We start from the raw sequence: 14,988 nt of genomic DNA on the forward strand, positions 1-14,988 counted from the left end.
GAACAGTCCGCGGGACCTAGGGCCTCATCGACACGCACCATTCAGAGTTTCTCACCCACACTCACCAGCAGCGCCCCGCTAACCCACCCACCAGGAAGCTTGCAGCCCCCGGAGAACAGCTCCGGGTGGGGCGTGGGCTCTGCTCCTCCAGGGCGGTGTGGGCGCCAGCACCAGCGCTCCAGGGCTCACTGGGGTGCCCCGCGCCTCCCTGGCTGCGCAGCCCTAGGTGCCCAGAGGGCGGCGTTGGCTTGAACAGAATTGGGGTGGGGGTGGGGGTCCCCTATTCCCTTGAACCTCATTAGCCCTCCTCCTCAGACTGGCTCCTCCTTCTCCTGGCGTGGGGCTCGTGCCCGCCGCTGCCTGCGCGCATCGTGCCTCCGCGCCCCCACCGCCGGCTCCTGCCATCGCTACTCCCTCCTCCTCTTCCTCCTCCTCCGCCCATCACCGCCACTACGGACGCCTTCGCCGCCTACTCCTCGCGCGGCCGCTGCTCCTTGCGCTCTGTTTCAGCTTCCACCAGCCCATCCCTTTGCTGCCTGCTCTTTAGGCTGCTGCAGTCTCTCTCTCTCTCTCTCTCTCTCTCTCTCTCTCTCTCTCTCTCTCTCTCTCTCTCTCTCTCTCTCTCTCTCTCTTTCTCAAGTTTTCTATCTCCTCAGAATCAGAGCTACTGGAGGAAAACATCTACTTCTGCTTGCTGTTCAGGTAGGGTCGCAAACGTTGGTGGCAGCGGGCGACCTTTGCCCATTTTCCTTTGCCTCGCCAGCATGCCCCCCCCCACCCCCAACCCACTCCACTCTTCTTGCTCCCTCGAAATAGAGGCTGAGGTTCTCCTCTGCCCTCCAGCTTCCAAAACCTAATTCCAACGTCCTTCTCCAGAAGCGTATTTGCAACTACAATAAAAATTCAAAAGCCAGTCCAGTCCGGTGGCAGCATGCTGGCCCGGCTCTTTGACAGTCTCCAACTTTGCACACAGTGGCTGCGCTGCCTTGCCTGCTTGGTGTTTGATCTTGAAGATCTTTGGGTAGTCTCGGCTCTAGAGCAGCTGTCAAACACGTAGTTCGCAGCACTTAATTCCCACCCTGCTGTCTCCTGAACGTGGACGTGGGTAAATGTGGATGGGCAGGGAGAGTGATTTGGATTTGATTTTCTATTTTTTTTTTTTTTTGACGTGGGGTGGTGGTTGTTGTTTGGGAAAGTGAACACGCGAGGATTGAAATTCACTGTAAGGAAAAGACAGGCATTGAAAAGTAGGCGGCTTGCTGCTAGCTTTTCCTGCTGTGCTTGCGGAGGTGGTCTCCGCTGAGAGGGCGAGGCATGGAGTATCCAGCTCTCCACCTCTTTTCCACTCACTCTCCAATCTATTCCTCTGTAAGCACATGTGTCAGCTTAGACTCCCGGGGTCTTGTCATTTTGTGTGTGCATAGAGAAGTGTTTGCAGAAGACGGGGCTGGGGGAAGTTAAGTGGTGGTGGTGGTGGGGTATGAAGTAGCGTCATCTAGTCATTAAAAAAAATTCTCCTTCAGTCATCTAGTCCTACACCTGTATACCTAGTACACGGGAGTAACACCCCCCACTGCCACAACGGAAATGGCTTTCTTTGGGGTTACTTGGTTGGTAGGACTCAGAACAATTTTAATTTTATCTTGTTTTTCTTCCGTAGCTTTTCAAACAAGGAAGATGAAGACAAAACTGAACACCTGCAATGTACGGTCTCTGCTGCTTGTTTTCCTGGTGTGGGACCCAGCCAGGTGAGACGCTGTGTTTGGTTTCTGCATTTCAGGTATAGCGTGATTTTTTTTAAATGCCATTAAGTGTATCTGTGATCTTTTAGAGTCGAGGTGATTTGAAGAACTCTTTTGAATGGAAATGTATTGTATAGAAAATTAACCCGTTAAGTGTCTGAAACTCGAAAAAGTTTGCTGATCTTTTTTTCTTAAAACGAAAACAAATGAAAGGAAACGGACACATTTTTCTATATGTAACACTTAACTGGAGAATACTCTATCAGGAGTATTAGTCCAAAGAATGCCTGTAGCTAAGATACATGAAGAATCTGGTGAGGGAGCCAAATTCTCCTCTGAGCAGACAGAGAAGTATCAGATACATGATTTAAGTGGAAACTTAGGTTTTTCCTTCTCTTTCTGTTTCTTCCTTTGTATTTTTGTTTTCAATCATTGGGGTTTATAAAAACAACATAGAGAACGCAAATGATATGAGAGTCTTAAACCTCTAGGTGGAGGTAGTATACAACTCCACAATCTCAAACAAAAAACAAAAGATCTATGAAACAACTTTTTATATTATTAATTTGGAGATATTTTTCTTAGCAGATGGTTACTGATAAAAACAGTCATTTTGAATTTGTGATTTTTCTTTTGCAGATTATCTATACAGAAGTTAATTTGATTGTTTTAAGCAATTTCATCTTAATTGTAATCTGTTCTGATTTTTAAAAATTGAGCAGTGGATATATTTAACTTAATGCATTTAGAAAATGTTTTTAAATACTAGAAGAGTTAAAACATAAATTCTGTGAGGATTCTTCAATAGCCATTAATTTTTAATAAATATTATAGCATTTTATTATCCCCCTTAAGAATTTTGACCAACTAATCTTCAAAGTGTGAACAGATATTTTGGAAATGAAAAGAAATCTATTTGGAAATACTTAATTTTAATTGGGAAATACCCATTAACTGACTTTAGAGAAAGAATATGAAATATGACCGAAAAACAGCTCTGTGAGAAAATCGCAGACTCTTGTGACTATCCGAGTGAGGGGTTTTACAATTACCTTAAAGTAGGCAAGCAGAAACTTTTGAGGGTAGAGTATATGAACTGATTTACTTATATAATTCGAGATGGTTCTTTCACACTTTAATATTCACTATGCTTTTCAACATGTTAGCTTGACATTTGTTGCCACTTTTGATGTTATTATGAGTATTGTTAGCTACTGTTTCACATTTATTTCAGTGTAAATGGTCTCTGTCAATGATGTTTTATATGATGTACATTGACTAGCATGTAAGTACACCTGAGCATTGACTTTAGAGACGTAGGCAATCTATGACCAACTAATGCCCATTGAGAACCACAACCAATTGCTTAACTGAGTATCACTCTATTCATTTTCTGTTCTATATTTAACCAATAATGTTCATGGCAGTATTTTATTCTATTATATAAATGATTCTTTTTTGGGGACAGTAATTTAAATCTCTGAATCATTCTGAGAAAAAATGGCAATGGAAAGGGACACTCTGTTTTATACATCAGTTTCTTTGGTACCAAATTGCTGTCACAAAATCAGGTCTCTGGCTTTATGACGGAGAAATAATGGAGAAAATCACTGCTTCAAAAGCATGGCTGAGGGTATTTTAAGACCATCTCTTCTCACAAATTTTATCACCAAAAAGGGGTAACTGGACACATTTATCTTTATGTAGCCCCTTATCTCTCTTCTGGGACTACTCCACAGACCTAGCCTTCCTAAAGACTCTGTGCGATTGTGCGTGGCTGCAGCCTTTAGAACCCACCTCCATCTCCCGGCTACATTGAGCCTGGCAGCCTGCCAGTGGAGTTTCCCTGATGTCTATATTACACTTGGCCATTGGGTGGAGGTATACCCCAAGTCAGGAAATTATCTTGGTCTAAAAATGTGAAAGACATAGAAAAACAATGCTATCTATGAGAACGATCGAGAGCTTTGTACCACCAAGATGACAGTTTATTTTCCAGTTAGTGTTCACAACACTGAAGAAACACTTCGGAAGTCTCTCTAGTTACCATGCTCCATCTAACTGCAAAACAATCTCGCCAGTATTGTTGGCACATGAGAATCTACAAATATGGTACGTTTTATGCAATAGATTTTAAGATAAGCCATACAGAGTGCTAAGTGGCAAAAATCTCAAAAGTATTGTAATTATACTTCTGATATTCTGCTATGTGTTATCCATTTTTAAACACTATAGTTACTGTTCCTATAAGTTGAGTGATATTTATAGAATGAAAAAAGGAAAAAAGTGTGTGTCACTAATGGCCAAAGAATCCTCAAATTTAGATCAAGTAAGAAGAGCATTTTGGCACTTAGCCAAACACAGTGCGTACATATATAAAATATATACCAATTTGTAAAATTATCTGTTTAGGTTGGTACTGGCTAACATCCAAGAAGATGAGGCTAAAAATAACATTACCATCTTTACAAGAATACTAGACAGACTTCTGGATGGTTATGATAATCGGCTTAGACCAGGACTGGGAGGTAAAAATAGTTCTCCTTTGTTTCTATAAACCGTAATGTAACAATGGCTTTACAAGTTAAAGGTAAAAGTCTCATCTTCATTCATGAAGACATATTATCAGGCATTTGATGTCCTGAATAACAGAAAGTAAGATGCACAAAATGAACCTTATTGCTTTCTTTTGCACATGCCTAATATATTTTATATACCTTGTGTGAAACATTTATATGGAGACAAGGTTTGTGTGTGTGTGTGTGTGTGTGAAGAATTTTCTAATTAATTTATTGAAAGAGACCTGTTTTTCATTCAGAGAATATGTCTAATTTTGCAATTATTTATCTGTTTTACTTGTGCAGTATCATGAGTTACTTAATTACCACTTTTTACAGATGCTTATTTTCAGATTAGTATAGATCTTCAATAATAATTTTATACAGAAGTGTCAAATATGGAGTGGCTTTAATTTTGCTCCAAGAGGTTGTCACACAGTTGATTTTCAAACTCCAACAACAATTTTCAAATAAAAACTTTTTAATCCAAGAAAGTAAAGGAAATAGGGTTGGCTATTGAGTTAAGTTTTAATTACCATTCAGCAATGCTAAGTGATTCTAGAGTTAGATGAAAGTAACATAGATGCAGGATTGCTACAACTATCCCAAGCCAAAATGTCACTAATGAGTTTTAAGATTGCTAAATATGTATCTATTTGTACAGATATTGATATGTTACAAAAAGCTTTAACTAAAAAACCAAATGTGATAAATACGTCCATGTACAACATACCTAATGAAATGGTTAGCTCATTCAATAATAAGAAAAATGAGCTGAATATTCTATGCCAGGTAATGATCAGCAAGTTACATGGTTATTCCAGCATTAACAACTTCGCAATTCTGCCGACTGGGGTTTGTACTAAATTGGGCCTAATGGCATTCATCTGTGATCTCAGCATTTGGGAACTAGAGGTAAGCAGATCAAGGGTTCAAGGTTTTCCTTAACCAGTCACACAGTGAGTTCCAGTCCCGCCTGAGCTACATGTGACTTTGTGAAAATTTGGTATCGACTTAATGTATGAATTTTTAATTTAGTTAATAGTTATTTTGATAAAGATAGGCAATTGTTTATTTTAAATGTATCTTTGGAAATTGTCCAGAATGTCTTGAGTGGTAAGAAAGCAGAGAAACAGATCCAACTTCCTGTGCAGTATGCCATTTAATTATTGTTAAAATTCACTTGAATCCTTAAGTGGTATCTTGAGTTTAAAAGAGGGCCCAGAAACATATAAAAGAAAGCTGTATCTCCTCAGTATTGGATATTTCTAACATAAGGGCTCGTTACCCAAGTTAGAAAAAAGGCAAGTAACTCTCATGTTGCTCACACACCAGAGAAGCAAGTCTAGTGCACAGCTGCCCAATTCATAGTGGTTGTCCAGGGTGTGAAATTGCACTATGGCAGCTCTGTTATCTTAGACACAGCAAGTTTTGATTTTAAATAAATCACCTGATGCAAAATAAATTGGAAAATATTGAAACTAGATCTAGAACTTTATTTTTTTTAATTTTAAAAAGAAGTTTTGATTTAAGGTTGCATGGTGGGGTACGAAAGACTACCTATTTTTGGCTTTGAATCTTACCATGGTCTCTAATTCTTTTTTTATAGTATCTCATATTAAAAATTCCTTTTGCTCACATTCATGTGTGGATGCCCATTGTCTTGTTATTTGGTTTAATGTAATATATTGTGTCCTTTCTTAGGCTATTCTTTTTTCCCAATTCCTCAGTAACGACCATCTGCTAGTTATCTGGTGATCTGATTGCTCTGACACTGCTAATCTATGTGTGCCGCTCTCTTCTCTTGACCAAATGCCTTCGATGCTTCCCATCTGATGGATGGTGTTGATGATACTGGAAGAGCATAGGCTATGTGTCAGCCTTTCTAGAGTAGTGCTCTACAGCATCCCTCTCCCACAAAGCTGCCACAGCAGAGAAACCTTGTTTCCTTTGCTTAAAAGTGGATGAAGTGTGTCTTCCTTTCTACTTTCTGAGCTGATTGGGAATGTTGCATAACAACACAGGATACACAAATGTGTGCCCCATGCTAATAATAATTTGATTTCATCAAATCCACTTTCTTTCCTCCTGTCCTAGGATCCATGCTTCTCTGGGTTCATTTTCCATATTAGGTCAATTCCCATTTATCTTGCACTTCAAAGTTTACTAGTTTTCTTTCGACAATCCCTTCCATCTGCTCCTTTGGCCTGTGGCTCTATTATCTCCTGTTAGTAGAATGACTTCTATTCACCTCTTCTGCTGATAGAAAACTTCACGTTTCTATAGAAACCATTATGATGCCAGTGGTCTTCAGTACCGACCTTCTTGACTGAGTTGAAATACCAAGATTCAATTCTCTGCCTGTTGAATTTCTTTAACAGTTGCTACATTTGTAGACCACATAGAACTTGTTGCATATTATCTTGTATTATTTATTTAATTTTTAAGTTCCTCTGGTAACCTTAATAGTTTTGTAGGGTAGGGATGTTGCATCGTAAATCCTCTGTGTTTTCTGCAGATGGACCTTGATTTGCCTATTGTGGCCATAAAATAAATGTTGATTTTTTTATTAACTTTCTGCTATTTGGAAAATGGGAATACTTGTACCTGGCCTGCTATCTGAGCTTGGTTGCTGATGTATGAAGTGCGACTCAAGGGGGTAGATGAGTCTCTTACTCAGAAGATTTAGCACACCAGCTCTGGTCCTCAGCACTTGTTCAAACTTGAAATACTTTGCCTCTGTAGATGCACAGTTAATATTCCTAAAGTACAGTTTATATTTCAATTCTTTGATAAATGTGGACTATTATGTCATATGCAATGCATGTATCAAAATTGTGTGCATGTAGACAGTTAGAAAAATGATTGAAAATAAATGAAAGCCTGTGAAAAAATTTCTAAATGGACACTTGAAAATTTTAATTATTCTCATCATTGCAGCAGCACAGCATTTGCTCCTTTTCTTTATGAGTATGTCTGTGTCTGTGTGGGTGCATGTGCACATGAATGCAGGGGTCCTTGGAGGTCAAGGATGTCATATTATCCTGGAGTTGACATCACGGGAAGTTTTGGGAGTTTTGGTAAATAAACTCAGGTCCTCTTTGAGAATAGTGTATATTCTTCACTTCTCTAAAAGTCCTAACCTGAATGGACACGTGTCATTTGAAATAGAAAGTTGAGGTGAATACTCTGTCATATTCCAGAAGTTAATAAGGGAAATAATTAGTATTCAATTCAATAATAACATACATAATGAGCATCTTCATGGATGAATAATTGGATAAATAGCCATAAGTGTTGTTTTAATTCACTTATAACTTAAATATGCATAAATACTTAGAAAAGAGAAGTCAGACTTTAAACAATAAGTTAGAAAAGTTATTCACCTGACTTTGCTCCTTTATCTTACCCAGAGAAGTTCCTTAGAGACTCTGAGATCTGATATTTTCTTTGGGAAAGTGAGAAAAATGACATTTAATTCTGAGAGGAGGTTGGTATATTGAGATTAAGGTACATAGCACAGGTTATGCAATATATTGGATTATTCATTTTTTAAAGATTTAATAATTTATGGTAGGACCTTTTTAAAATTTAAGTCAGATCATACCATTTGCCTGTTCTGAGTCCTGAAATCACACCCTGTTCACCCTGCATTGGATCTCTGTGCAGCCCGGAGTGACCTGCCTTCCATACATTCTTTGACCTCACCTCACATAGCACTCTGTCTGCGCACACCTCTTCAGCTGCACTGATCTCCTTTCTGCCCTGTAAACACATCAGGTCACTCTGGATAATCTCCCTTCACGTGGGATATTTGTTGATGCAATCTACCTTACCAACCAACCTAATATAACCTGTGGCCTGACTGCCTGTCAGTCTTGATCTATCTTACCTAATTGCATTCTTTCCATAGGCATCTTTCTTTTAACATACAAGTTGAATTTTTTTATTACTGTGTGGTTAACTGTTTATTTTATCTCTTTAGATGACATGTGTAGACTTGTTAAGTCTGTAACTTCTTGCAAATTTTATTTCCTAATATACTGATCTATCCTAACGTCCCAGAAAAAAAATGGCTCAGATAAGCAGCCGTGAATATCTTGAATGAAATATAATTCTACTAAATAAACTTCTGTTTTAGCATACTGCACAAAAAATTACCCATACACTTACTTTTTTTCTTAAGATAAATGCAATAATTATGATCAGAGTACAATATTGACATTTTATTATCGACATCAAATTATTTCAAAATGACACTTGAGTGATTCAGAGCAGGTATGCTCCCAAAGTATTCAAAGTCTGACTTGTATTAGCTACCATTGTGCAGAAAGCTTCAAGGACGATTTGAGGTGGTGCTCTCATTTTATTTCTTGCTTAACTTTCAATCGGTGAAATGGGAGGCTGGGTTCTATTTATCCACCTTTTCTCTCACAGAGATTGTATGTTGATCAACTAAATGTAGCTTCTTAAGAAAGCATAATGTGGCATATTGAGGAAAATAAGATAAGTATTTGTACAAGTAGTATAGGCTGTCTCTTCATGGAGTCTATCTTTCACTCTTTGGTGATTCTACCTCTCAAGAGGTGGTGTTCGTTGGAAACACATCAAGAAGACAATTACTGGTCCCATAAATTTGGCAGTCTTATTTCATTCTGAGAGTGGGAAACCAAGGTAGATTGTGTCAAAATCTTGTCAATTAAGAACATATATTAAAATTAGGTAGCATTTGCTTAATGAAGTTGCCCCTTTGCCTTCATGTTAGTCACTGGCGCTAGCAACTTAGGGAAACTGAAAGTTTTATTCTGCTGAGACCCTTTCAAATTGTTAACTTGCTAAAAGACCGACACTTGTTTTCTGACCAATTTTATGGGGTCATTGGCAGAATGAGTGTGTAGACAGGCCTCATATATTTATGACAGCTAACATTCACAGAGCTCAGCAGTGATAACTATTAGAAATGACAAACCTTGATATTTAAATTATGGACGCGGTCTGCAAAATCCAGATTGAGTACCATGTCTAACTACAGTTTTGAAAAGTTGTTTTGAAGAGTTCATCTAGAAAATATCTTCATAGTGTTCTTTTATGATCCAAAATCATAAGAAGCTTAATGTCTACAGTTATGAATGATATGAGTGAGGCCAGGCCATTGATCTGAGGTCTGAAGGACAGTTTCTAGGTTCTGTCTTATCCATTGACTGCAGAGAGACACATGATAATAAAACATGGACTCTTCTGGTGGCAAAAAAACATACAGAAAATATATGCAATGCCTGTCAGAATGGTTATAATCATTAATGACTGAGATAAGCAATTTCTTTGGGTCTGGAATTCTGTTGCCATAGGATGCTAATTGAATATTTTTTGCTATGTTATTCAACCTTTCCAAGGAGTTTTCTTTTTTTTCCTCTTTTTAAAATGGAGATAAAATAAATGCATATTTTCCTGTTAGGGGTTTATTCTGTTATGTACCCCCTGAGTCTTTTGTACAGTCTTTTGAAACAGAGGATAAACTCAATATTTGGAGATATCATAGTTCCTGGTTGGACTTTACATGCAGCATAGACACTATTCAGTATTACACCTGCTTTATAAGACTGTGGCTTGTAAAACTCGTTAACTTTTGAGATAAAATTTATTTTTTCTACTTTTGGTTTGCTTTGTTCTAGAAAGAGGGTCTTACTGTTCAGCCTTGTCTGGCCTGGAACTTGCTATGTAGGCAATCTGGGCTTGAATGTAGGTATCTAACTTGTTTTGTGTCCTGAGTACTAGCATTTTAGGGATGCACAACCGTGTTTAACCTGAAAGATATGAGATAGTGTTAAGGAAAGTAAATAATTGTGCTTTTCTTGCTAATTCTGTCTTATTTTGTCCACATTCTTTTGCATATGTAGAATCTCTGGAAGAGAAACAACACAAGAGGGAAAATTTCCCTTTGTGTTGTGCTTTGTGATTCTCATGAAATGCAGCAATGTAACATCATCAATTAATGAAAATAGCTTTGTTTATGAAACAAGGTTTTATCAACACAAAACAGACAATATAATGTTGGCAAAGATCGCCAAAGCCATCCTAACCTGGCTGGCATCAGGAACTTGGATGGAAAAAAAATGGGTCTTACCTCTGTGCTTCGTGGTGAGAATGAATTCAGATCTAACCAAACAGAATGGAAGAGTTAAAAGGAAGACAAGGGAGGGATAGGCTGTACTGTGTTTTAAAATGAGGAGACTGAGCTGGTCTGTTACAAAGTTGTCATCTCAGATGGAAACAGTGTAAACCACAGATGTCAGAGGTCCCTGATTCCCTTAAAAGCTGTGAAGTCTGATGTTAGCCTCCTGACCCATGCAGTTGAGGATGAATCCTATGTTTGTGCAAAGGATTGTGCAGCTGAGACTCTTGGGGTCTCCTGGAGAACTTGCAATAAGACAGTCTGATGTGGGGTGTCCTTCTGTATATGTGTTGCTTTTATTGGCCAAGGAATAAAGCTGTTTCAGCCAGTGGCTTAGCAGAATAAAGCCAGGCAGGAAAGCCAAACAGAGATATAGAGAGAGAGTAGGCCAAGTCAAGCAAATGTAAGTCAGCTGCCAAGGAAACCAGACATGTAGTAAATGAAATAATGCCATGGCCACATGGCAACACATAGGCTAATAGAAATGGAATAAGTTAGGATGTAAGAGCTAGTTAGAAATATGTTTGAGCCATCAGCCGAACAGTTTTGTAATGAATATAGTGTTTGTATGATTATTTGGTTTGGGCGCCAGGAAATGTAAGTGCATTCTCTGCTTACAAATTCAGGAAGAGTCCGAGGAAGAAGGAATTTTCAGAGCCTATTTTGTACTCAATACCAAGTCTACCCATTTTAGTTGGCCTATAGGTGACATAAGACACTGCCTTTGAATTTTCAAGAGTGACAAAGTGAGAATAAATTGAGAAATTTCATACAGGTATGTAAATAGGTTTCTATAAAAGTGTTTATGCTAGATAACAAGTCATTTGTCTTTTCTTTTTTATTTAAAATATGTTTGTAGGAGGTGTTGGAAGCCTAAGCCTCCAGGTCTTTGAGATGTAGGGCCATCTATCTTTTGAGTTTTGTCCTGGACCCTCCTAGCATCTCAGTCTGGCATGGGACTAGTCTCCTGATGACTTCATCACAGTATATGCCAGGTGCAGCAAAACATGCGATGATGTTCTAGGCATCATCCTATGTTCTTTTCAGTAATTGGTGGTGTAACTAGAGAGCGCCTTAACATTTTGGAACATCCTCCCTAACACTGTGCATTGTTTACTCTGTGCACAGAAGGTGCCAAGACAGGCTTCCTCAGAAATGGGAGGTGTGTGATAGTTCATCATAGTTTTCCGTATTTTTTTCTTACAAGAAGGAAGTGCAGCTTGTGATTATTTTATAAGAAAGACTTATGAAATGCACGATAGCAGGGGTGTGCATTAGGTTAGAGAGCATGGTGTTTTCTGAAGGTGACATCATTGGAAGGTGAGACACATAAATACTACCAATGCTTTATTTATTATTATTTTGTCCCTTAGAGGCACAAACACTCCTTACTTTCTAGGTCTACTTTATATTTAGTGCAGTTAAAACCTGCCCCCACCTCTGACAATACCTAATGGATTCGGTGAACATATGTATGACCCATCCATTTTAGTGTTACTTTTCTCTACTCCACCTGAATCATATTATAGAATTCCTGAGTCATCAATGAGATGGCCACATGAATAGTTTTAGCAGTTTGTAATTCATTACTGTTCAGTGGCAAAAATCAAATAAAATTATGTTGCTATTTTATTACTTAATATATATTGAAGATCTGTCACATGAAAGACAGTGCAGGATTCAAAGATGGTGTTGGTCTCACAGATAAGAAGTTCTTTTGGCTGAGGGACAGAATGACATGTGAGTGATCATTCTTCAAATAACTATAAACATCACCAAGTTTTTTCATGAAAAAGGACAAGTTACTGAGGTCCAGAAAAATCAATTACTTCTACTTGTAACCTAAAACTGATAAAACCTATAGTTACACATAAGCTTCCACTGTTCTTATTAATCGAATTCTCTGATATTAGTTTAAATGTTAGAAGCGTCACTTCTTACTGATGCTGAGATAAGTACAATTCCATTTGAAACTTCAGGATACGACTCACTTACTTTAAAAAAAAGCATGTGCCCTCTCTTATGTTAATGTGTTTTGATCTACAGGTACATGGGAAAAGAGCTAAATATGAAATATAAAATGAAAACAAATACACAAGGAATAATATATTAAGAAATATGTTTATTTCTTTTGAATTTCTAATTTTTGATACAGCATAGAACCCTGAAAACTTGTTTTTATCCTGAAACACCCTCATTCTTCAAGGCACAGATCTTTTCACTTAAAAATGATCTCTGAGAATGAAATTAATACTTACAAATATTTTATTCAAATATTATCAAATTTAGATTACCCAAGATACTGTAAAATGCAGTCCTCAAAATTCTCATTTTATACTTTAATTAACTATCATTATATAGTGGCTTTGTTGTGCTTTTTATATCATTACACCATTAATAAATTCTAAGCCTATTGTAGGAAAACAGGATTTCATCTACCTCTTAATTTGAGTAGTGGGCAAAGTTTATTTTTTAAATCGCCCATATAGTTCTCATTGTTTTTTAAATCAGTGTTTAAAGCATTTTAAGAAAAACAAAATGATTTATTTAAAATTTCAAAAGTAGTCCTGTCTTAAGACAACCTCCTTCTTTTTATTAACATGAAGAAGAAATACATTTCTTTATTAAACTCAGTGTGCTATTTGCTTTTTAAGGGAGTAAGTACAAAGTGTCCCAGCATTACCTGTGATGATACTGTTGGAAAAAAGCATCTTAGTCTGCTTAAGGATCTTGTTTGGTTAGAATATTACTGGCTTGATTTGATATGCAGCTCAAGACAATTCTTCATCTTGTGTGGCTTAAAGAAGCAAAATGGGTGAACAGTTCTTATCTCATCCTGATAAAATGGTAGTCTTCACTTGCTGACAGTCTGCACAAATATCTTTGAAACAGTAAGATAACTAAGATAAGGCTGTTTTCAACTGCTTGTGAAGAAGTACAAGGTCTAAATGTTTCTGTAAGTGCTTCAAGCATTTAGAATGATGCACAGTGCATGTGTATACTACCTGTAATTAGAGGACTCAAGTTATAGTCCAGGTTAGAAGAAATTGAAGAAGGGTCATGCTTCCGAGCGTCTCAACAAGAATCAATAATGTATAAAATAGCATTCCTAAACTTTTGACTTAGATTTGGTTTTATAGTGATATCTGAGAATTCCCTTACAGATGTGATTAAGCATGTGGGAATTAAAGGAAGCCAGGAGTGATGACACAGACCTGTACCTAGGGAGCTCAACTAGGAATATCATGAATTCAGTGTTAGTCTGGATAACAGAATGAATTCAGGGCTAACCTGTGCAATGTAGCAAGACTATATATTAAAACTGAAAATAAAAACTATAGGACTGGAGATGAAGCTCAGTTATGTACAGTACCCTGAGTACAACCACAGGTACTGAACAGAAAAAAAGGTAGAAGATTCATCTGATTTCAGAGTGATGTATGATGTGTATTCAATGCCTTGCCATACAGAAGAGGTCTCAGATGTAAACTGTTTGAGTGTTTTGGGAGGGAGAGACCTATTTTTTGGGAAACAATTAAAAAGAGATCTGAAGTTTCTGATGTACTGTCAATTACATGTAAGAACACATTAGAAGTCAAATACAATGATAATCAGGTCCTTGGGGTAGAGGCCTAGTACATTTTTATTATATGAATTTTATAGAAGTTCACACACCAGAATTATGCAGCCCAAGCATAGAAAATTGTGATGAATGGAGAAAATTCATTTTTGTTACCATAATTACATACAGAAACTCTTCAGATTCTAAAGAAATGAAATAGTGAACTAAAATACCCGAAAGGTTTACAAGGAAGATTAAAATTTGCATACCCAGAAAGGAAGTCTTAATTAAAAGAAAATGGAATTTCAAGGCTGGTGTTTCAGTCAAGTTGAAGGGAATATGGGAGTCTAGATTTAATTAGTTATCTAGGGCATGTAAGGGTAACCATTGAAGCAAAACATTGTGAAATGGGGATTTTACTGGGGAGAATATAAGAATAATAACACGAATAAGAGAATCTTTGGAACATTTGGAAACTACATGGGATGAGCATAGTGGGAGGAACAAGGGGCGAGACAATGAGTATGAATGTTTTGTGGCCACTGTCAAGGGAGTAATAATGAAAATACTACTAAGAGAACAATGTCACCTGATAATTGTATATTAAAATGAGACATTATGGTTACCAATGGCTCTTACCTTAGTAGACTTTACAGGGTTATGGTATCAAATATAATTAGCATAAAATATACACAAAAGCCACATTATTAATAATGCTTATACTAAGTGTGTATGTGAGTCTATTTGCACACGAGTGTAGAAGTCAAAGGATAACCTTAAATGTCTTCCACATTTGTGTGTATGTGTGTGTGTGTGTGTGATGCTCAGCAGTTAAGCTAGACTGTAGAGCCAAAGATCTCTTAAGGATCCACTCATCTTTACTGTCTCTGCACTGAGATTACAAGGTGCATCATCATGCTTGGGTCTTTATGTAGGTATTTAGGTTGAGCACAC

General features: G+C 37.6%; 1 protein-coding gene across 8 annotated transcripts in view; it reads left to right on the forward strand.

The window, feature by feature from the left end:
- Positions 1–358: 358 nt before the first annotated feature.
- The window catches only part of Gabra2 (gamma-aminobutyric acid type A receptor subunit alpha2), a 139,380-nt gene continuing 124,750 nt past the window's right edge, over positions 359–14,988 (forward strand). The window contains exons 1-3 of one of the 8 annotated variants that reach the window (XM_085691800.2): positions 359–702; positions 1,661–1,748; positions 4,155–4,270. In XM_085691800.2, the coding sequence (XP_085547926.1) occupies positions 1,678–1,748; positions 4,155–4,270 (187 nt within the window). In that variant the 5' untranslated portion in view covers positions 359–702; positions 1,661–1,677. Of the gene's footprint in view, positions 703–994; positions 1,106–1,232; positions 1,373–1,660; positions 1,749–4,154; positions 4,271–14,988 lie in introns of those variants that run through there. The other 7 variants (XM_048415164.3, XM_085691796.2, XM_048415163.3 and 4 more) reach the window with 7 other exon arrangements.

This window comes from Myodes glareolus, chromosome 8 (assembly GCF_982192425.1).
Source record: "Myodes glareolus chromosome 8, mMyoGla1.1, whole genome shotgun sequence".
NCBI classification, from domain to species: domain Eukaryota; kingdom Metazoa; phylum Chordata; class Mammalia; order Rodentia; family Cricetidae; genus Myodes; species Myodes glareolus.